This window comes from Zosterops lateralis (assembly GCF_965231275.1).
Source record: "Zosterops lateralis genome assembly, chromosome: 28".
NCBI lineage: Eukaryota > Metazoa > Chordata > Aves > Passeriformes > Zosteropidae > Zosterops > Zosterops lateralis.
The window spans coordinates 5,511,540-5,533,676 of record NC_139788.1 but is presented as its reverse complement, the minus strand read 5'-3'; the positions used below and the strand labels follow the sequence as shown (position 1 = coordinate 5,533,676).

The 22,137-nt window shown below is 42.9% G+C and overlaps 3 protein-coding genes across 8 annotated transcripts; 1 reads left to right on the top strand and 2 right to left on the bottom strand.

Moving 5' to 3' along the window:
- The first annotated feature begins 1,647 nt into the window (after window positions 1-1,647).
- On the top strand, window positions 1,648-4,772 carry PNRC2 (proline rich nuclear receptor coactivator 2). The gene is made up of 3 exons (XM_083879288.1): window positions 1,648-1,809; window positions 2,592-2,796; window positions 3,256-4,772. The coding sequence occupies exon 3, from the start codon at window positions 3,274-3,276 to the stop codon at window positions 3,694-3,696; it is 423 nt and encodes a 140-aa protein (XP_083735414.1). The 5' UTR covers window positions 1,648-1,809; window positions 2,592-2,796; window positions 3,256-3,273; the 3' UTR covers window positions 3,697-4,772.
- SRSF10 (serine and arginine rich splicing factor 10) lies at window positions 4,677-16,283 on the bottom strand. Of its 6 annotated transcripts, XM_083879285.1 has the most exons (7): window positions 16,077-16,278; window positions 13,992-14,096; window positions 12,207-12,310; window positions 10,660-10,822; window positions 10,305-10,358; window positions 10,026-10,127; window positions 4,677-6,974 (listed from the first exon to the last, which is right to left on the bottom strand). In XM_083879285.1, exons 1-7 carry the CDS (start codon window positions 16,139-16,141, stop codon window positions 6,956-6,958), a joined length of 612 nt encoding a protein of 203 aa, XP_083735411.1. In that variant the 5' UTR covers window positions 16,142-16,278; the 3' UTR covers window positions 4,677-6,955. The 6 variants fall into 6 exon arrangements, with proteins under 6 accessions (XP_083735411.1, XP_083735412.1, XP_083735413.1 ...); XM_083879286.1 differs by lacking the exon at window positions 10,026-10,127; XM_083879287.1 differs by lacking the exon at window positions 10,026-10,127 and having other exon boundaries at window positions 10,305-10,355.
- A 3,747-nt stretch (window positions 16,284-20,030) lies between these two features.
- On the bottom strand, window positions 20,031-22,062 carry LOC310919747 (fatty acid-binding protein, liver-like). Its single transcript, XM_083879229.1, has 4 exons — window positions 21,963-22,062; window positions 20,783-20,955; window positions 20,410-20,499; window positions 20,031-20,141 (listed from the first exon to the last, which is right to left on the bottom strand). The coding sequence occupies exons 1-4, from the start codon at window positions 22,027-22,029 to the stop codon at window positions 20,091-20,093; spliced, it is 381 nt and encodes a 126-aa protein (XP_083735355.1). The 5' UTR covers window positions 22,030-22,062; the 3' UTR covers window positions 20,031-20,090.
- Between the last annotated feature and the right edge of the window lie 75 nt (window positions 22,063-22,137).

Genomic DNA, 22,137 nt, shown 5'->3' with positions numbered 1-22,137 from the left:
GTACAGGCTGTTGTCCTCCCCAGACAAGAGAACAGAACATTTCCAGCCTGAAAGTGCTGTTTCTTAATCCCACTGACATGTCTTGGCTTGAAAACATCCACACACTGGGGTGAGATTGTGTTCTAGCAGAAATGAACACATTAGAGATAGAAACAAATAAAATCTGCTGATGTGCACGGTAGAAGAATTATTAATGGGGGGAATTTCAAGGCTTACAGCAGATATTGTTGTCTTCCATCTAAAGACAAAAAAAAGAGCTGCTATAAGGACCTCAGCCATAAGACTGTGCCAAGAAATCCAAAGCAAAAGGAGGAAAACAAATTAATTTCAGCTCGCTTTGTGCAAACATACAATAAAGAACAGGAACAAAGGTCTGGGCTTGGGTATGTCAACACATCTTGTGTATTAAAATATATGCTGGCTTTTAAAATAACTTCACAATGAATACAAACTTCTTTTTAGAGTCTTTACCTTGTCCTGGGTTGGGTCACAGCCCTGTAACACCAGGTCGCTAAGGAAGCAGTTTTGTTTTAAATGTTTTAGGGATAAAGCAGCAATGTGTAAATTTTCCCTTCTGTAGCTAAAAACATAGGGCAACTCAATGAACTCAGGCTCTTTACCTCAAAATAAAAACTCTGAATGTCCATGTGCTATTTCTAAGAACTGCCCTGACTTGGTGGGGCAGGAGCTGAGCTGGTTCTTTTCCATTTTCTTTGAAAAATCCTTTTTTCGGCCTTTAATGTGGTGTACTGTGCCCGACTGGCCCCTCAGCAGTGGGCAGGGAACACTCTTACATGTGCAAATTTCTTGTGTATACCTAATCTTCATTCACCCTACACATGGTAAAGGCCAAATCTTGTTGTTTTTTGTTTTTTTTTTTTTTCTCTTCTTCAAAATGTTCCTTTGAGGCAAAATAAGAGAATGCGAATATAAACACAAACTGCACCACTGTCGCGGGCTTTGCACACCCACAGTGCTGGTTTAAACCTGAGGAAGCTTTTCCCTGTATTTTGACCAGAAACATCCCTCTACGTTGTTTTCAATACTTTAAACATTAAATAGTTGAACTAAATGCAGGCGTGGGGAATGGACTCAGCAAACCCGAGACCCTCCATTTGACATCAGAACGCTGTGGGGATCTCCGAGGGGGCTGAATTTTACTCTTTGTTCCCTGAATCCCTTCTCTCGCCGCTCCTCGCTGGCACAGCCGGGTGTTTTTCCTTTTTTTTTTTTTTTTTTTTTTTTCTTCCCCATTATTTCACCTCTTTGAAGCCCCCAGCAGCAGCTGGCGGGGGCGTTCCCCAGTATTTTTGTTGTGCTAATTGGCGGGCGGGGCGGAGCTGGCGGCGTGTCCGGGGGGCCGTGGAGAGGAGCCGAGGGAGGCGCGGGCGGGGCCCGGTGCCGGGGCCGGGCCGGGCGGGACAAAGAGCGGCGATCGCTCCCGCGCTGCCCTTCGTGAGGGGATTCAAATGGCGGCCCCGCCCGCCCGCGCGCCGCGCCCGCTCTGCCCCGGGCCCGCCCGGCAACAGGCGGGGCTTGGCTCCCATTGGTGGAGCGGGCGAGCGGCGCGCTCCCATTGGCTGCTGCCGAGTGGCCCCGCTGACGGGGGAGGAGGCAGATGGTGTTAAACGGCGCAGGACGCGGCAGCCATTTTGTGAGGGAGAGCGAGAGGCGGTGCGGAGAGGAGCAGAGCGGAGGCAGCTCTGAGGGTGGGGGGGTCGGACAGTGACGGCGGAGCAGCGCGGGGTCGGTTCCTGGAGGGCCGTGTGTGTGTTCGTGCTTGTGGGCGAGTGGAGCGGACAGAAGTCGGTAAGGGCGGAGCGGTGCGGGAAGGGCCGGGCGCGGCCGCCGCCATGTTGTGCTCCGTTGTTGGGGAAGGGGGGACGGGAGGGTCCGGCTCCCCTCAGGTGTCGGTGAGAGAAGGAAGAAAGTTCGGAGGCGAAGAAACTCCGGTCGGCGGGAGCAGACGGGAGGCCGGGGCCGGTGACGTTATCTCGGCTTTTGGTTTCCGTCCAAACGAGGCGGAAGCTGGAAATAAAAACGGGCGGCTCCTCTGGAGCTCTGTGAGGGATGGGCAGGGGCCTGCTGAGTTTGGAGAGTGTCAGGAGCTGAACAGACTCGAGTACTTCAATATTAAAATCTTAGGGGTCCCAGGAAAATGGTGTAAGGGTCATTAAGGAATTACTTGGATAACGGAGGTTAAAGAAACAGATGACGAATTGAACTCTGTGATGGCTGGGGAAGGGTTTGGACACTGTGGGCAGTTCCTGTATTGATCCCAGTTACCAAAGTATTTTCCATTGTACTTTACTTTTTCCCTACTAAAACGAAAGGGATAAAGTTTTTGATTGTCTGATAAGATGCTTTTTCAGACAGAGCATGAGAACTTCATGTAAGTAGAGAAAAACAAAGCTGCGTCTCTTTGGGTGGGGTTTTGAGGTTGTGTTTGTAGCACGTTGTCATCTTTAACATATACAGAGACGCAGCTGACTCCGAATTCTCTGAATTATTTCCACTTGCCTTTTTTTCCACCCCAAAGTGAAACAGTTGCTTCCTTAACCTGAATTGAAATTTCCTTCTCATTTCTGCAGCAGGACTTCTCTCTTGGAGCTTCTGTGCCGAGAATCCGATGTTGGGCTCGGCTCCCTGGCTGAAGACAGCAGATCAGCCCATGAAAACTTCTATTCCCAGCCAAAGGAAGGAGTCCAGCACAAGGCAGCATCTATTCTTTCAGGCTTGGAAGCAGGAAAGGGGGCAAGAGTTGGAGAGTGTGGAATCGGAGAAGACCACTGAGAGGTAAATCGTGGTGGGAGAGGGGAAAGAAACAGGAGAGCTTGTGGGGAAGTGCTGAGTATGCTGTGCTGCGTTCTGGGTGTGGGCTTTGGGAATTGAGTTAAATCTGTTCAACTGAAAGTGATTTTCAGTTCACTTTGGGTTTATCAGAGCAGTTCTCACACTCAGCAGGAAGTCTGGGGAGTGGCTTTATCAGTACAAACTTTGCCCAATCCTTAGGTGTTAACAGACTGAAATTAGACGTCTCCAGCACTCATTATTGACTGATTAAATCTGGCTCTGAATTTTCTGAGCAAGGTTTTTCCAGTCTCATTTCTCCAGTTACACCTTTTCTGAGGAGAGAAGTGGAGTGTTTAGAGCCAGTTTTGGTTCAATTGATTTTTATCCCTTAGCTTGAAATCTAAACATTTTCTGAAAGACTCTGCTTAAAAAAAGACTTATCCTGACTCCTCGTTTTTCCAGGTGACATTTAAGTTGAAGATGGGTGGTGGAGAAAGATACAACATTCCCGTTTCCCAGCCTAGAAATACCACCAAGAACCATCAACAACTTAAAAACAGGCAGAAGAACAAAGAGCAGAATTCTCAGATGAAAACATATGTGAAGAAGGAAAGAGGCCACGGCTGCAGCTCCTCTCCTGGTGCATGGCAGGCCATGCAGAAAGGGGGGAAGAACAACGTTCACTTGCCCAAGAATCCCAATTGGAATCCTGCTCTATCCAATCGTACCCTGTTGTTCACCCCTCAGAGCAACCAGAATTATGCTGGGGCCAAGTTCAGCGAGCCACCCTCCCCAAGTGTTCTGCCTAAGCCACCAAGCCACTGGGTACCTGTGTCTTTTAAACCTTCTGATAAAGAAATAATGACATTTCAGCTCAAAACCTTACTGAAAGTCCAGGCCTGAGGTGTAACTTGTGTGGTTTTCAGAAGTGATTTTGACTGTCAGGGTTTAAGATTTGAGCATTGCTGTTCCCAACTCCAGCTGCACAGAGGTGCAGGGCCAGGTGTTCTTGCTGCATGTAGTTAGTCACTTGGAGAGGGGTGGAAGCTTACATTCCCCTCATCTTTTTACCTCAAAAGTTCAGTGCTGTGTTCACCTCACTGTGAAATAGCTGTTTTCTTGAAAATCAATCAAATCCAGAGCAGTCACCATTTACTGTATTTAAGAATAAATGGGACTGTTCTGAAATTGGAATTGTGACTTTGACTTGTTAGAAAACCACCTTATACCTAACTTAATGCAGCATGAACTGAAAAATAAAAACGCACTGAAAACTTTAGTCAGGTTATTTGCTGCTTTTCAGACTGGTGTGAGATTTGCTAAACACTCTGCAGAGCAGAAACCTCCACCTGGGCACAAGGGGAGGCACAGCTGATTCTTTTACTTGTCCCTGTGACCTTTAGTGGCACTCGTGCAGTGGCGGATGAGCATTTCAAGCCTGTGACTCCCATCTGGAATGTTCTGGAAGAACTCCCCAGGCAGATCCATAAAGCCTCTCCAGCTGTGCTTCCCAGGAATCTCAGTGCCAACTAAAGACCTTGCATTGCCAAGTAACTGCCAAAAAAACCCCAATCCTTCGTGTGCCCACATTGCTGAATTCTAAACCATGTTTTTGTATCAGGGTTTTTTTTGTATGAAAAGGTGGAGTAGTTCCTTAGTCTGGTATTAATTGGTTCCCCTCTAACAATTAATAGTTTGGGGCAGGTGTTAGATGTTCTCACAGGGAAGAGAGAGCCATGTAAATACATGTAAAACATTGTAGCATATGTAAATTTCTGCTGGGCTTTCCTGCACAGAAGTATTTTTAGTACAAAACTGCTGAATGTAAGATGACCATGTTGAGTACGTGGCCTGGTTTTAAAAAATGATATTTTGTTTAAAAAAAAAATTAACAAAAAAAAAAAAAGACATTTGTGGCTGTGCCCTTGCACTTCACATGCAATGAATATGCACATTGTATTTGGTTGTAATATCTTTTTTTTTAAAGTGAAATCAGTGCGAAAGAGGCTTATTTAGATTTTTTTTTAATTAAAGAAAAAAAATTAAAAAAAAAAAAAAAAAAAAGCTGCTGGAGTTTCAGATCCTCCTATTGTGAGTGTGTAGGAGAGGTGTGTGTTCAGTGATGAAAAAACACTGAAATGTTCCAAATCAAGTGTTTCACAAGAAATGCAAATGCCTGGGTTCAGGTGCTTCATAAAACTGAAGGATTGTGATCATTCTGTGTTTCTGAAATGCATCAATGCTCATCAATGTAAAAACAACATTTTGTCCCAATCTTTGCTAAAATCCCTCACAGAGGGCCAGGACAGGTGGCTCCTGTGCTGTCACCCTCCAGCTGATCTTGCAGCAGGAACAGCTGGACTGTGACAACAGGAACAGCCAGGCTTCTTTCAAAATACAAGAATTACTTTTTAAAAAGTGCTTTAATTTGAACAGGCCTTTTGCAGATTGTGAAATGTTCAGAGGTGTCTTTCTGTACATTCCAAATGCAGTGGCAGCTGAGCTGAATGTTTACAAAATTATTGCTCCAAATCACACGGAATTGGCAGTCTCTAAACTTGTATTGTGACCTGGACCTTCACCAGAGTCTGAGTTGTATCCCAGTTAATTATCTATTCTGCACTTCAAATTGTCAATTACTGATGATGTTTGTACAAATTGGAAACAAAACATTTAAATAAACTTTTTTTTTTTTCCCCCTAAAAGCATCTCTTTGTTTTCTGATGGAAATGGAAAAGTGGGATGACCTCATTTTGGCAGTTCCCTTCCCAAGGGAGGTTTCTTTAACTGCAGAGCGTTCTCTCTTTTATGCCTTTACAGAGGTTTGGGAACACGGGGCTTGAGAATTAACACTAATTAATGTTCCTGACAAAAGCAAAAGCTGGCAAGGCTGGGAAGCAGCGCTTGGGGCTCCCTCTCCCACAGACTACGGCTGGATTAATTAAGTCAGAAGGTGCTCTCAAGTTATAGTCAAAACTTGTACATTTTATTCCCAATTCACAGGGTTATTTGCACAGATGGAACACAAAACTCAAGAAGAAAGGATGTGGATGAATTAAACATCAGCATCTCTGATCAAACACACTACAGGGTACAGAGTCTTCCCTTCCTACAATAGTCTCAGCAGCAAGAGCATCTTTAGACAAATATTATAGCAATGGACTACAGACTTTTTTAAGCAAGTTACAAGATAAATGGAGAAAACCAGCAATTCTTAATGGGTGATTATGTCCTAAAAATGTGTCAATTTTATCCCTTTGTAATTCAAAATGTTCATCTGCACCAATCCCTGCCGAGGCCCGAGCAGTAGTGCCATGGTGGCTGCACTGCCTTGCTCTGAGCACACCCCGAGCTGTCACCCAAGACTCAACAGGCAGGAAAAAAAGCTCTGTCTAAGCAGAGAGCTCAAAACAACATTGAAACCAAAAGATTCCACTTCCAGTAAAACCATGATACTGTACATTAAACATCTTGATAAGACATAGAAAGGATAACATTGAGCTTTCAGAGACCAGTCTATCAGAGTCCCTAATTAAACACCCAGCTACTTAACCACTAAATTGAAGATTTTTAATTACCAGTTGGGTGCATGGACTTTAGGTGAAAAAGAAGTTCCAATAGAGCCTTCTATGACTGCTGACACCAATCGATTCGCTGCAGATATTTTGGAGCACAGCCATTACTTTCAGCAGAGAAGTTTTTTACACACTACTTCAATTCTACAAATTTTGCAGGAATGACAAAATCTAGTTTTACCACAGAAAAACATAATTCCCACCATTCTTGAGACTCCAAAAGAAAGATGCCTAGACATGATCTTTTGTAGCCTGCAAAGTTCTTGCATTCCAGCTGTGCATAACCTGCAGGAAGCTTGCACAAGACAGGCTCCTGCTTTTTTTTTAGGGCAGGACTGGGATACCTGCATCAAGGAAGGGAGATGTTATCTAGATGGGCTGTGGCTTGACTTGCATGAATGCATAAACATTCCCTGCCCTTTTGGCCACATCCTGCTAACTCGTCCCCAACTGAAAGGCCCACAGAACAGCTTCTTCACAATTTTTCCATGGGAGCAAGAACTAGGACAACATCTTTATTCATGCACTCTTGAAACATCGTGGGTTTGTGTTCGGCTTTTCTGGCTTGTTCATATACACAAGTCAAGTCAAAGTTTAGTCCTACCTCTGGGAGAGAAAGAAAGAACCATCAGAACTGGCAGACACTACATTATACTTGCAATGATCTGGCTTTTCAAAACAAAAATTAAACTCTGCTATACATAAATGCTGAGGTACACAATATTAAGGACATGCTGACACAACAGTTAAGGAATAGTTACTGTTACTCTGCCTGGACATGGAGATTTCTCCTCCCTCCTCCCACCCTTCCAGCTCCAATTCCAGCTGGAGCAGCATCACCATCAACCACAGCAATCCCTGCAGGTCCCTGACACAGCCACGGGTCCCCACCACTCAGTCACCAGGACCCCTTTCAAGCAGGAGTTAGTCATGAAGACTGTATTTATATTTATAAATCTATAAAGCTGAAAAGGGTGGGGGGGTTGGCTGTTAGAAGCAGACACAATCACAGCTCAACTTATAAAGGGTGAAAGTGGATTTATCAAAGCAATTTGCTTTACAGAGGATTTTTGTCTTTCAGGGCAGAACTTTCAGCTGGGCCCACACCAGTGCCAGGAGGCACTCCATCCCTGTTGCCACCTCTCACAGAACCACTGCTGGCACCACTTTTGATATGGCAATTATAAATTGGTATGGTGATACTATAAATTCGATTCTGTATGAACCTTCAGTCATTGCTTTTAAATAGTTTCATAACCTGGCTAATAATATCTGAATTATAACCTATGGGGCAAGTCCATCCAGCAATAATAAATGTTAATAGCAAAGAAAATTCAATATATTAAAGTACAGCTTATGCTTAGTGTTCTCAGTTTGTCTTGTAGCCCCTTCAAAAATGTGAAGTGAAATTTATTCAGACACTATATGAAAAATTCCTGCCTTTACTGAAATACCATAGTAAGGATTTTACTCCATAAGGGATGCATAGCTTTACTCCTAACCATGCTCTGGAGTCAAATTCTAAAGCTACAATAATTCCAGTGGATCAGTATTTCCTTCATTTTTTTATTACAGCATGTTTGCTAAATTTACAGCAAGCAGAAAATAAGCTGGGTCTTTAGTTATTTTGATCAAAACATTGATGTTTTAAAGGTAGTACACAATATTTGTTAAAAAGAACATATAAAAATACCTTTTTAGAAGCCTCTATAAGAAAGGAAATACAAAGTTTAATCCCACAACTTTCCTCTGCTAGAGCTGCACGCTACTGCTACAGTTTTAAATAGACTTTTTTTGCTGTTTTTAAACTATACATCCAGGAAAGTCTACAAAATTAAAGGAACGTGCATATAAATGATTGCATAGCAGAACATGAACGTTAACTGCAAACAGTAAAGAAAAAGTTAGAAATACTATCAAATGTACAAAGGTTCTAGGATCAACCCCTAAGCACGTTCCACTGACGAGATTGCAAAGCCATCTGCGCTTCTTTAAAGGCCCTGCTGAAACACTAAAACCAAACCCTAAAACGTTTCTCTAAAAAGGAACTTTTGGAAATCAATGTCTTTATATGCTACAGGCATCAGACAGCCAGGAACACTTAAGTGTTTGATGGTGGCTTTTGAAGGTAAAGACAAAAACAAAAAAATGCCAAAAGCCATTTCCATAACAAAGGATCTTGCCTTCTAGAGAAATACTGGTAAGATTACACACTGAGTTTGTTATTTTTCACGTTCAGTTTTCTAAAGATACTGTATTAGTGATAAACTACATAACTAGAGATGCAGCTCTTGTTCATATCTAACTTCAAACATTTGTTCTGAAGGAAAATTAAATCTTGTAACCAAACCACTATCCATTCTGAGAAAAGAGTGATTCAGACTTGCTTGACCAACTGCTTTTTTTGCTGTGTAAAGAGCAAGCCTGGTAACCCAGGGAGATGGCTACAGTTTGATACCTATGAATACACCAACTAACCACAGGAGTCATTGGCATAAAAGTTTAGTTCTTATATACTGTACACACACAACTCGAAACAATCTACTTGTATCTAACAGCAGGAAAACTAAGCAACTTTATGGTTAACTGCTCACTAAAATTGAGAATAGATACAAAAAACTGCATAAAATGTACACACAACCTAATATTAAGTTGCTCTGCTGTTTGCTGAAATCTGAATTTAGATGTTCCATTTCAAGGTGGGTTTTTCCCTCACATTCAGCACCAGCAGCCAGGGCAGAGGCAGTGAAGCCTCTCTCCTGACGGGTCACGACACTGCACAGGCTCTGAGTGAGCTCCAGGACCAACTGTCTGCCCATGTTGTATGTATAAGGTTAGTACCATCTCTCCAGAGAGGAGGACAAAGAGAAATCTCCCAAATCTCCCTCCAGAGCTCCATCTGCCAACCTGCTGGTGCTGGTAGGCACGGAGAACACAGAAACCTGCCCTGGAGCCATGGAAACAAACTGCCAGGCTGATTTCCCAGCAGCCAGTGTTGCACTACAGCTGTCCAGTTTTCCTTTTCTTTTAAACTAAGTTTAGAGTTGAAGAACCAGTTAAACAGCTGGTTTAACTGCCCAGCACAACTGGCACCAATTTCTCTATGGGTGTGACATTTGTAAAAGAACAATGTTGCAAGTTACGATCAATCAAGTCATCACCAAATATCTAAGCATTAAAAATGCAAATCTTTACAAAAATATACATAGAGACACCACAACCAAATCAGTAGCTGCCCATGACATTTAACCAAGTGGACAATCTCTCTCCCTCTCTCTCTCTCTGTCTCTCTCTCTGTGTCTTCTAAACACTGTTTTAATTTCAACCATTGTCGGCTACAGGGAAAACTGACAAAGAAAATATTTTTTTAGCACTGTTGCAACATCATATTCCTGATAATTTAAGTAAACTGAACTGTGTGTAAATGAATCTTACATGCCTAAACCAACATGGATACACTATTAGTGGCCACTGGACTTGGGACTAGTCCAAGACCTCGATCTGGATTTTGACCTAGATCTAGAATGTGATCTTGACTGTGATTTGGATCTAGCTGGTTCTTTTTTTCTCGACTCCTTCTCATATCTTGAGCTGGACTTATAGTGTGTTTTAGAATCTGTTTTAGAGGTGCCTCTAGATTTGGTGTGAGATGCAGACCTAGACCGTGATTTAGCCTTCATTTCTTTCTTGGGCTGTGACTTGGATCGTGATCTTGAATTGGACTTAGATCTTGAAAAAGATCGATTGCGGTGTTTGAACCTATCAGAATAAAGGGGAGAGAGGAGATTTGAATGTAAAAACACTATTCTTAGACATCTAGTACATTAAAAATTGTTTACCGTTTTTGCAGGAGAAACTTTTTTTTAAAAAACCTAAAGTTAAAGGAATACAGTGATCTAGTTTGCAATTGAAAGGGTGTAAAAAGTGGTTTTTTACCTATCATTGTCCGAATGGCTTCTGCTACGACGAGGTCTTCCAGTAGGTCTACTGCTAAAAAGGTACATCAGAAAAAGTAAACGGTGACAAATACCTATGCAAACATACAATTACTTAATACATTATATTTTCAAGCTGTGCATTTGCTTTTAGTTATTCTCCAATGCAGCACAGAATGGTTTCATTCACTATTCCTGATCAGATGCAGCATGCAAGGTATGCAACTCCCAGCGGTTACTCCCATGATAGAAAAAAAAAAAAAAAAAAAAAGATTATTCAAAAGTGTAACAATGAAATAGTCAGCGTGGTGTGTCTGTGCTGTGCAGCTGAGGCCAGCCCCACACACTACACTTACTTTCTGGGGCTATAGGATCTTCTATAGCTGTAATCAAAGGAGCGACTCCTCGACCGTCTGCGCTCGTAACTGCGACTCCGAGACCGCCTGTATCTGTCATAGTCATCGTAACGAGAGGAGCTGTACAGGTTTCTCCCTTCCTTGGCTTTCATTTGGTTTGGTGCTGTAAAAATAGCAATATTTGCAGGTGAAGATGATGCCCTAGTTTTTCCCCTCAAGGTCTAAGCTGTGTATTTGGTGTTGAGCAGAAAGGCTCATTCGTGATTTGAGGTTTATGAAGGGACAGGTGAGAGGCTACTCTGTGCCACTTGTTTTGTGCTGCTTTAGCCACTGGACACGAATTAATGCAGCCTTGGGGGCACTGTAAATCTAGAAAGCAAAACAAACAAAAAAACCTCCACAAAACCAGTCAGGAAGGACTAATGCTCCATAAAACCATAACACAGAACTGGCCAAGGTGATTTCAGGCCAGCTGGAAACTGGTATGGCAGGTCAGAGCCATGACTGACACATTCTGACATTCCTGAATTTACCCAACAAGTGAAAGCTAATTAAACACTTTTTCCTGACTGCACAGCACCATCACCACACCTGATCCACAGCTGTCTTTAACCACTGAAGGTCCAGCTTATACAGAGGCTTTGGTGGATGCCACACAAAGAAAAGTCTAATTCCAAAAGGAACCCCCCAGTAAAACGATTCACTTTCACTGTGCAGCTTAGTTATTAAAGTAATTAACAATGACTCTATTAGGCTTCCACTGTATTTCCTCTAAGCAGCACAGCTATCCTTCCTTTGTATCAAATTCAAACCCAAAGACCATGCTCTAACTATTTTAAACAAGCTGTAACAAACACCCTCTGTACTAAATAGCTTCAAATTTTTTGTTTTTAGTGGTGCTTGTAACACACTAAGGTGGATTTAGTCAATTTTGTTCAGAAACCTGTTAGAAATCCCAATGTTTATACACAGGGCAGGAACTTGTCCTTTGGAGTGTAGAATTTCCACTGACTCCATTGAAGTTAATTGTGAGGACTTGAGAAAGAACTGGACAGTCAGGTTGTTTCTCTGAGAGCTGTAACTAAAGACCTTTAAGGTCCTTTTATTCCCAGGCATCACATGAGTATTACAGACCTGGTTTAGACCAACAGGTTTGTGCCAGGCTTTGCAAATCTGTATTTCCCAGCAAATTAAGACTATGCACACAAACAACAGATTTATAAAGACCTAAATTCTCTTTACATTTATCTGTTCAGAAAATACGAGTTCTGCTCCACCTTGAAACTGACTTTTATCCTGAAGCCTGAAATGAAAATGAAGACATTACCTCAGTCCTGGAAATCACACGGAGCTGCACAGAAAGCTCCAAAGAAAGACTGTGCTGACTGCTGTACTTACTTATCCATTCATAATTAAAACGAGTCATTAGCAATTACTGGATAAAAGGCAGTTTATATACAATAAGAAGATATCACAACAATTAGCAGCACGTGTTTGGTGCTGAAATTCAGGCTGAACTCAGGGTGTGATGAAAGGCAGGCACTTACTCTTGCGGTCCCCCTGTGCAAACTGGATTTCTATTTGCCGACCACAAATCCACTTCCGATCCAAATTGTGGAGAGCGTCTTCTGCATCACGGACATCTTCAAATGTGGGCAGTGTTAAGGTACTTGGGAATTTGAGCAGTTTAACAGATTTGGTATTTAAAATAAAAATAAAAAAAAATAAGTTTCATTTTCTCATTTTACAGCAGTGTTTTAAGGGTTTTTTTTGTCATGCTACTCTGCACACTAGTGATTTTTTTTAATTAACCACCAGCTATCTGAGAACTCCTGTTATAAAATTAAAATTCTGTAATATGACCATGAATTTATCCATCAGCAAGCACTTGCTATGTGATATTCTTAATTTTTTCTTCTCCCACTTATACTTATGCAAAGAAAACAAAGGTATCCTTTCAAAATACACTTGTTAATGGTCATTTAGTTCTCTCCACTACATTGAGTTTATTAAAATTAAGCCCTAGTTGGACATACCAACAGTAAACATTAACTATTAACTTTGGAATAAAGCTTTCCTTTTTGTTTTAAACAACTGGTTTTAGGTTTAACTCATGTCATGCCACAGCCCTGTGGCTCCCATGTGTGAGAGAAGAGCAGACACTGTGAGCCCTGCACTGCCACTCAGGGCCAAGGTACAGTGACAGACATTTATTTTAATGCTGGAATTTCCACCCCTAATTCCAGCTTGTGGAACCCAAAACGATAAGCTGCCTTTCCCCTCCAGGGGGAATTTCCCAGCAGCATCATCTCTGCAGGAGAGAAACTTCCATTTCATTCAGACCACAGTCACAGTAGCACTCACAAGAGAAATATTACAGGTTTTGTCAATGGACTAAACCAGAATAATTCACCAAATTACTGCTTACATGACAGACAGAAGAAAAACTGTTATTCTGTAGGATACATCAGGTATGACTCCTTTAATCTTGGCCACCATTCAACTTCATCTTGACCTTTAACTCTTTAAGTGCTTGTCAGAAGGACTTGTCATGAGATGCTTGGCCAAAAATGACAGATGGCTTTATCTTTAACTTTGAAAAACAACCTTTTCCCCCTTTTGCAGATAAAGCGAAGCTTTGTCTCCCATTATGGCTTGTCCTTCTTCCAGCTTTTCTTTATTTTTTCTTTTCCCAAACTCTCCCTTCTCTTCAAGCCTGATCCTTAAGAGGTCTTTGGCTTGTCTACTTGCCTTAATTGTTGAACTCTACTCTAAAGGTTCTTTCATGCTTTCTCTTTGGGGTCGCCATTACTGTACAGCTTTACATTCTGAGGCAACAACAGAGGACAGCAAATTAGGGGACAATATTAAAGAAAGAAGTTCACCTAATTTTTTTACACAATCTGATTTTGATCAAGTGATTCCAGTTTCCATTTGTTAAATTAACAACGAATAGCAGCCACATTTTGCTAAGCACAACTTTACTTACACACCAGTGATAATATAAACGTGCTAGACAATTTTGAGTCAGTGATAAATTTTTCATTTAAATCATATAGTATTAATTTAGTATTAATTTCAGTGACACAAGCAAGCTTTTATATTACTGGACTTAAATTTTGCAAAAAAAAAGGCAAAGAACAATTGAGAGAAGTTAATCTTTAAAAAAAAAAAAAAAAAAAAAAAAAAGAAACACCACGACATAAGTAAGACACTTATTAGATACAACACAAAAGTAAACTGCTTTTTCATTTAGATTGGTTACCTCTTACACAAACTTGAATCTCAAACTCCAACACCCCTCACTAATGAGCCATCTGAAGAAAGGATATTGAACATAGGCAAATCCTCTGGGACGACGAGTGTAGAAGTCAAGTGGAACGTAAACATCAACTATAGGCCCATAACGACCAAACTCACGGCGCAAATCTTCGGACCTGCAACACCACAAACACCTCATGTGGCTTCAGCACTGCCACAAAACATCCACCAAAATCAAACCAAATCAAATCAAACTAACAAAAAAATCCCGTCTACAGTTAACATGACCATCCCTGTTTTTCGGAAGCGTTTGGTAGAGGATGAAAGCAGCAAAACATTTTTTTGGGGAAAAAAGTGTTTGGGCAGTTCTCAGTTTGGGCAGCACACGGAACATTCTCATTCTCAGGATGCTCAAGATACACCCTGACAGTTTGAAACCAGCCTTCAGCATAACCCTAAAACAAAAACGTTAACTGAGTTCATTCAATGCAGCCAAGGTTGGCAGAAAGTGAAAGAAAGGATTGTTAACTTATTGTTGTTATTATTCAAGTACCTCGTGTAACTCTACGGTGATTTTGCAACACACAAACATCAATTATGAGATCCAAATAAACATTATGAGAACAAACCAGTCACCCAAACTCATTTCCATAGAATAATCAATACTTACAACCACATCAAATAGAACAGATCTCAGTGAGCAGCCACTCATGCCCTCGGGATAGTTTTTTTCCAAAGAGTTGGTTTTAGAGAGCTGAGACAAAACTGCTCAGCTGCCACTACCCCTGGAACAACACCCTTTGCACAAAAGAGGTTTCTTATTCACACGAGCTCCTCACATTTAATTTTGTGACATTTGAGAACAAAAACCTGCATGGGAAGATTGATGTAATCCATATTTAGGTGGTATGTGAGAGTTACCATCTGTTTTTAGTATTTTTACATTCCTCCTGCATCATTTGGGAAACAAATCTCCACAGTCAGTGCTGGCAGAAAGGAACTACCACCAGCACGGAGATCTCACAATGAAACCACCTCCAACAACTCTGTGCTTAAGGTGAATCCTCAACAGAATCCACATTGTTGTAAAAAATTTGGAAGTAATCACCCTCAGCTATTCTTAAAGTAAAATAAACTATTGGAAAAATGAACAAATTAATGGGAAAAATGTAAAAGTTTAATTTTAAGTTATCTATCACAATGCTCTCGATTAATTCCATTCAATCGTGCCCACTCTACTGCTGTATGCTGAACAACTTTGGTCCAAGTCGCCCAGGCAGACCTGCAAAACTCACATTTTATGGGACTAGACCTTACAGGGACCTCCGTACAAATTCTACACAAAAATAACAACACAGGAGTGCTCTGACAAACGCATTCTGTGCCATCAATGCTCTGTAAATGTTCCTCAGCTAATAACAAACACCAGAGGTGTTTTTTGTCACTAAACTGCCAAAATAAAATGAGGAAAACCAGCAGTTCACCAAAAGCATATAAGGAATAAATAAGAACCTGTGCAACGCTCTGGTTTTGCTGTTTCAGTTCCCTATGAGAAGTTCTCTCACCGCACACGTTTAGTCCTTACGGGCTCTCGGTACAACACGATTATAACGGAGATCAAGCATTGCTTCCCTCGACTGAGCGTCCTGAGAGGCCCCGGCACACAATTACCGCGGGAATATTCCACCTGAACTGGCGGCAGCTCCCACACTTAAGGGACTGGCTACGCCCGGAATTTTGGGCACAAATGTTTTATTTCCTCCCATCTAGCAGCAATACGCATTTCCAGAGCAGCATCCCAAACTCCAGCGGCTGTCCAGCATCGCCGCGGTGGCATATCCCGCCTGGATCTCCCGCTGCACACACTCAAAAGGCGGCTGCGGGGAGTTTCACTTTGTTGCGGCCCAGCTTTGTTCTTTCTGGACGCGCTGTTTGGAAACGGATCCGCGTGGAGAGGCGGGGAAGGAGCAGCATCGCGAGGAAAATGGAAGGCAGGGCAGGGAGAATGGAGAGCGGAGGGAAGGAGAAGGCAAAGCGGAGGAAGGGAGCGGGCCGGGCTCGCCCCGTTCCCTCTCCCGGCTGCGGGGGGACCCCTGCGCCCGCGGCCTAGCGAGCCCGCCAAAGCCTGCGCGAGCCCCCGCTCCGCCCCCACTCACCGGGTGTCGTCGGCCACGTTCCGCACGAAGAGCGAGGTGTTGGGGGGCCGCAGGTAGCGGGACATGGTCGGCGGCGGCGGGAAAGACGGAAGGAAGGAGAGGAGGGAAGGAGAGGAGGGAGGGAAAGGAGCGAGCGCGGCCCGGGCGCGGCGGGAGCGGCTGAGGCGACCCTGGGGGAGCTGCACCGCCCGCCCGCGCGCCGCCTCTCGCGAGACTTCCCGGGGGGGCTTCCGGCGAGAGCCGAACGCCGGCGCCAAAATCCTGCCCCGCTTCGGCAGCGCGCATGCGCGCGGGCCCCGCGCGGGAGCGCCCGGGCCCTCCGGCGCGCTCCGCGCATGCGCGCTGCGCCGCCCCCCGCCGGCGGGCGCGGGGCCTCGCTTTTCCCGCCGAAAGGGAGGGAAGGGGGAGCGCGCGCGGGGCAAGATGGCGGCCGCGCTCCCGCCGTGAGAGGATGGGGGGCCCGGCCCCGTGCGGCCGCCTCAGAGCGCCCTGGCTCCCTCCTGTACTGCCAACTCACACGTCCTCGGGCTGTAACCCCTTCCTGAGGCTCAAGGGATCGCTGTGCTGTGGCTTTGTTGGTGCAAAATGCAGAGTGTGTAAAAGTTATGTTAAGAAAAGATGCTTGACGTTTTTCTGCTTTCAAGCCTAACCAACAATAACGAGGATGTAACCCGTGAAACAGCAGCAAAGAAGCTCTACGTAATGTCCCTGTGTTAGAATAACAAATTGGTAGAACTGCCTTGTTAAGGTTTAGGGCTGGACATGTGTGGAAGATCTCAGACCCAGGGGGACGTTAACAAAGCTGGAGAAAAAAGGATGCCCGCTGATAGACGACACAAAGAATGCAGAATTTATGGCCCATCTGGCAAGAACTCCCAAGATAAGGAAGAAACTAATAAACCCAACGCAGCAACTGTGCTGAAATGGTCTCCAACTGGGTAAAATGTAATTTTCCATTTTACATCTGCAGAGGCAGGTCATTACTACCAACCCACAGACCACTGACCCAAAAGGAGAGAAAGACTGAGAACTGGAGTGATTAACATGATAAACAACAGAATAATTAACCAACAGAAGATAGAATACTAATTGAGAACTATGTGACTTGTAGCCAAGGAATACTAATTCCTTTGTTTGCTCAAATGTGTAAATAGTGAAAATTTTGATCGTTGGCGTGCTCGATTTGTGGAATCCCACAGGGCCCCCAACTGTGAAACTCTGAAATAAATGACCAGTGTCTCTCTGGAGTGTGTAACTGTGGTTGCACACGGAGTAATTAATCCAATTTTTGTGGAGAACACTGTTACCCACAGCCCTCTTGAGCCCCAGGAGTTTTCATCACACTGTTTGCACAGGACCAGCCCTTTCCATTAAAACCATTTCTGAGATGAAAACAATGCAGTTGGTGGGTGGAGAGATTGTTTCTTGCCACGCTCCTGTGTGACTCACATAAAGGTGGATAAAAGGAACATCTGTGACCTAACAGTCACAGGGTTTGGTGAAGACTTCAATGAAGAGTGTCTGCATTTTCATGTGAGGGATTTTCAGCAAACTCGTGCAGGGAAAGACTGACTTTGAGCTGGTGCAGCCCTGGTGTCTGCCACCAGTAAAATTTTGTCTTTATTTTTAATATTCATGAATGAAAACCGGTGGGAGGACATTGATGTTCATATCTTGGCAATCTCACACTAAGAAGAGTCTCATTTTTACAGGTTTCAAATGACAGATAATTCAAGTTTGAATGGGAGATGAAGTTCAGTCACTAACACAGGGGACGTGCAGCCAATATACACTTCCAAAAAAATGAATTTATGTGATTGCACGTTCAGAGTCTGTGTGCAGGACTCAACAGAGATGGGATGGGAATCTTTGGCCGTGGTTTTTGCATTTAATATTTGCAGTTAACATTTTTCTGTATGCAAGCAGCAGGTCGAGTTGTTACCTTGTGCAATATAAACACATAGATGTGCTCACACAAATCATTGAAAGAGCATAAAAATCAAGCCAAGAAGACACATCAGAGACTGGAATTGTGGTGGGAGTGCTTGGCACAAAGCAAAAAAGAAAATAAATTATTTTATGGGCATTATGAAAACAATGAATACACCAAAGAGTGGGCTTTGGTGATGGATAGAAATTCACACTGCCAGGATTACTTTGTCAGAGATTGTCAGATTGGGAATCAAAACTCTGAACAAGATCCAAGTTCAATTATAAATACTCCAGTGGAGTCCTTCACAGAAAAATTCACTTGTTTTTGTGGAATAATGAATCCAGAGCTACCATCCCAGCCTGTTAGGCCATCTAGGAATGCTTATTCCTTTGGGCCGTTGGGCAGGGATCTCGGTCTGATCCAAATCCTTCAGGTTTTGAGTGCTTCACATAAGGACCTGCACTGAATAGTCCACCTAAATCTGGGATGCCCCGTGGCAGGACATTGCCAGAAGGATGGGAAAGATTGGCACTATTGCTGGAAATCTGAAATCATTGCAATTGTGAAGAAGGTCAGGTGAAGTGTTCTTTTAATTTTTTAGAATATTAGCCACTAGAATGGCTTGGCATGAGTTTAAGTTCTAAATAAGTTTAGTGTGCTTTTAGTGTGTATCTACAACAATGATTTTGTAGCAGGTTTTAAATGACTAATGAACGATCTCTGCCTTGCTTTGGAAGTAAACCTGAAGTGTCTTGAATGTTCCATCCTCCAGTTTGCAGGTACAGCATTTGATCCTTGCAGACCTGCAGCATTCTTTGAATTTCCTGCTGGAAAAAACCCACATGGTTGTGTTTGTTTTCAGGGTGTGTTTGCTGCAGTTACCCAGCAACTCCCAGAGAGAAAGGAGTTCTTGGGTGGCTTTTTGCAGCACCAATGCTTTAAAGCAGCCTCCTCCGTGAGTTTTAGCAGCCCCATTTCTGTGCTGTTGATCTTATTTCTGTGTAACTCACATGGAATTTAATTCTGGCTGCAGGAGTGTGCTTGGCATTAGAGCTGCCTGGGAAGCAAAATGAACACAATGATCCTTTATGCCAGTGAAACTCCCCCTGAGAGCAGCCTTATCCCAGAATAAGGATATACTTCCTGAATTGCTTGTATCACATTGTGTCATTAACTGAAACACAATCTCCCCCCTCACAAACTGCTCTTGTAGCGTGGGGAGATGGAAACTCAGCACTCTTCACTGGGATAAAACCTCCCCATGAGGATTTTAAATGGCATTATCAGCCCAGCAGCTTTGTTCGTGGAGGTCTTGCACCCCAAACCAATTCCAACAAATCTGCAGTGACTTTAATTATGAAATGAGACTGCTGATGTAATACTGGGATCTAACCAGCAGAGAGATGGTTCTAGGTACAGCTCCCGTGTGTTTTATATTTAATGGAGACACAGGGTCTGAACAAAGTCTAGTTTACTTGCGCTTCACAAACTTGGGCCATGACAGGATACTGGCAGTGCATTGCAAATTAGAAGAATATTTAATTCTCTTTGCTCTTGTAGTGCCTCTTAATTGTACTTTTGTGTAATTCAGTTTATGAACAGCCATCCCTATTAATGACTGGTGAGTGCTTCACAGCTTTTAAAATATTGCTGTTTCTATTCCTGGGACATGTGGTACAGATCAGCTCCACAAATGCCTGATTGTTCTCTGTTGGCCAGGTCATAGAGAACGGGGTTTGCTTCAAGACTAAACTTTATTAGATGCAGGAACTAGAGCTGAGTGTGTTCAGTCTGTGTGTAAGAAATCAAGAAACATTTTTGGCCGCTCCCAAGGATTGTTGTGGTGAACTGGAACAATGTGATTCATGTCCAGGTTGGGTTGTCTGGGAGGTAAATTTCTGTCAGTCTGGGGACAGAGGGGAAAACACAATCCTGTAACAAGGGGAAGTGCTGTGTGAAAGGAGAGCGGAAATCATCATTTTTTCCTGTACTGTTTGATCAGATAAAACAAAGATCACACCTTGTGGAAAGTGCACTTTATTTCAGGTATATGAAGGTGTCACAGAGGAGAGGATCTGTCTTTAGACTTTCTTGCCTTTTCTGACAAGCGTTACTCCACCATATGTTATCGTCTGTGGGAGACAAACACACATTTAAAATTTAGGAAATCTATAGCTAAGTGGCAGAAGTGTCTATAATCCATGCACAAATCTATTCTAGTCCACCAAAAAATACAATCACAGTACCTGCCTCTAAATGTATTCACAACATTTGCCTGACGGAAAAATTGGGAGTTGGTTGTGCCCCTTGGAGCAGTCTTTATCCACAGGGACACTTTGCAGACACTATGGGCACATTTTTTCCTTCAGTGTTTTTCTGCCCTTATTTCCTAGCACTTACCTCCACCATTTCATTTCCTTTAACTTCCTGCTCGTGAGAGAATTTATCTGATTTGCACACCAGCTTCCCGTTGACCAAGTTCACAGTGCACTGTTGGAACATTTAAAAATATTTTTAAAAAATCAGATTTTGGAATTCAATTCGAGTAAGCAGAGGACTAATAAAGAGGAAGTAAATTACACTGGTGTTTCATAATGACAGCTGCTAATTTAAACTGGAGAGCACAGCATTTGAACAGGAGTTTTAGGGGCATTTCTGTTTGTTGAAGTGATAGAAATGTTTGCAAATGGAAATGGTACAAACAAATTCCACTTGCACATAAACTGAGGTTTAGGGATGAATAAAAAGATGTCCCATTCTTGGACTCCTTTACCTTTAGCTTCCTGCCATCCATGGTGGTGATCTCAGCCTCTTTGCCAATCGTAAACGAGTTGGTTACAGATTTGTTGGGTGTTTTGGATGTCACAACAAAGTCATTGCCTTTTTGTTGTATTTCAACAACAGGCTTAATATCTTTGGCCATTTTGATAGTGTCATCTGGCAACCCTGCACAAATAGGCAAAACAGGACATTTTGTTATGGATATAGCAAATTCTTTTCTCCAGCAAAGGCACAAAAGTTCCAAACCAATACTGGAAGGTGATGCCCAAGTTAAAAGACAAATCCTTTTTTGGATTCCTCTCTTCTCTACAGGCTTTTTGCTCCATTCTTTCTAGTCTGGTTGGTTTTGATATTATATTTGGTGATGTGTCAGACTATGCAGTTTCTTTTCCTAAGGGCTGGCCATGGGGTGACAATTCTCCATGAAAAAGCACGTCTGCATTACTTGATTTTCCCAGAGAGATTAGAGTTGGAGGATTATCTGTCCAGCCAGAGCTGCAGCAGTGAGAGTGCCTCAAACTCCCTTTTTCGGGTGTCCCTGCCATGACTTGAAGGTGTCATTGTCACCAGGAGAGGAATTGGTTCTCCTTGAATATCTCGTATTTACTCTTAAAAGCCCCAACGGGAATATTCTGTTGGCAAAGGTAAGTGAGTATTTATTGATGTAGCATCTCCTAATCCTCACAGATTACACCTGATAATCATTCAGAGACTTCTGACACATCGCAGTGATAATCACTGACAGATTCCTGACCTCTTATCACTTACTGTGTTGATCATTCCCAGATTACTGAGGAGCTTTACTTGATTCCAACATTTGTGCTGCAGAAAGAGCTTCTGTACCAATAATTAGGAAGCTGAATAAGTCACTGACAGCTTGCTTCTAGTTCTATATTTATAAAATTACAAATTAATCAACACAACTTCATTTCTGTTATAGCTCTTCTTTCTTGAGGAGCTCATCTAACACAGAGACAGGGGTTTGGGGGTTATCTGTAACCTTTCTACATCAATTTATACAACTTTCAGCTTCTTTTCACATCCAAATTAGATCAAACAGATTTAACCAAGCAGAGGAGTTGGTCATAGAAAGAAAAGGGGAAAAAAAATCCACAGAAAAGCAGCAGTAAAAGCTGTGGTGGCAATGATTTGAGGAGAGAGCAGACACTTACCCAGAGCCTTGAGGAAAGGCTCGAGGTTCTCCTGAGCGTAGATCTGCCAGGTGCCTGTGAACGCCATGGTGTGACACAGTGAGGGCTCTCCCTGCCCACTGGGATGCTATTTATGGAAGGAGAAAGGCCAGCCCAAAATTGTCAGGGAGCTAATTATTAACTGGGAAAGCGCAAT

Coding starts and splice junctions, on each gene's coding strand:
- PNRC2 (XM_083879288.1), top strand. CDS start 3,274: ATGGGTGGTGGAGAAAGATACAACATTCCCGTTTCCCAGCCTAGAAAT.
- SRSF10 (XM_083879282.1), bottom strand. CDS start 16,141: ATGTCCCGCTACCTGCGGCCCCCCAACACCTCGCTCTTCGTGCGGAAC. Junction 14,097..16,076: donor AACGTGGCCGACGACACCCG/GTGAGTGGGGGC, acceptor GTGGTGTTGCAG/GTCCGAAGATTTGCGCCGTG. Junction 10,359..10,659: donor AGATCCTATAGCCCCAGAAA/GTAAGTGTAGTG, acceptor GTACCTTTTTAG/CAGTAGACCTACTGGAAGAC.
- LOC310919747 (XM_083879229.1), bottom strand. CDS start 22,029: ATGGCGTTCACAGGCACCTGGCAGATCTACGCTCAGGAGAACCTCGAG. Junction 20,500..20,782: donor TGGATGGCAGGAAGCTAAAG/GTAAAGGAGTCC, acceptor ATGTTCCAACAG/TGCACTGTGAACTTGGTCAA. Junction 20,142..20,409: donor AAGGAAATGAAATGGTGGAG/GTAAGTGCTAGG, acceptor TGTCTCCCACAG/ACGATAACATATGGTGGAGT.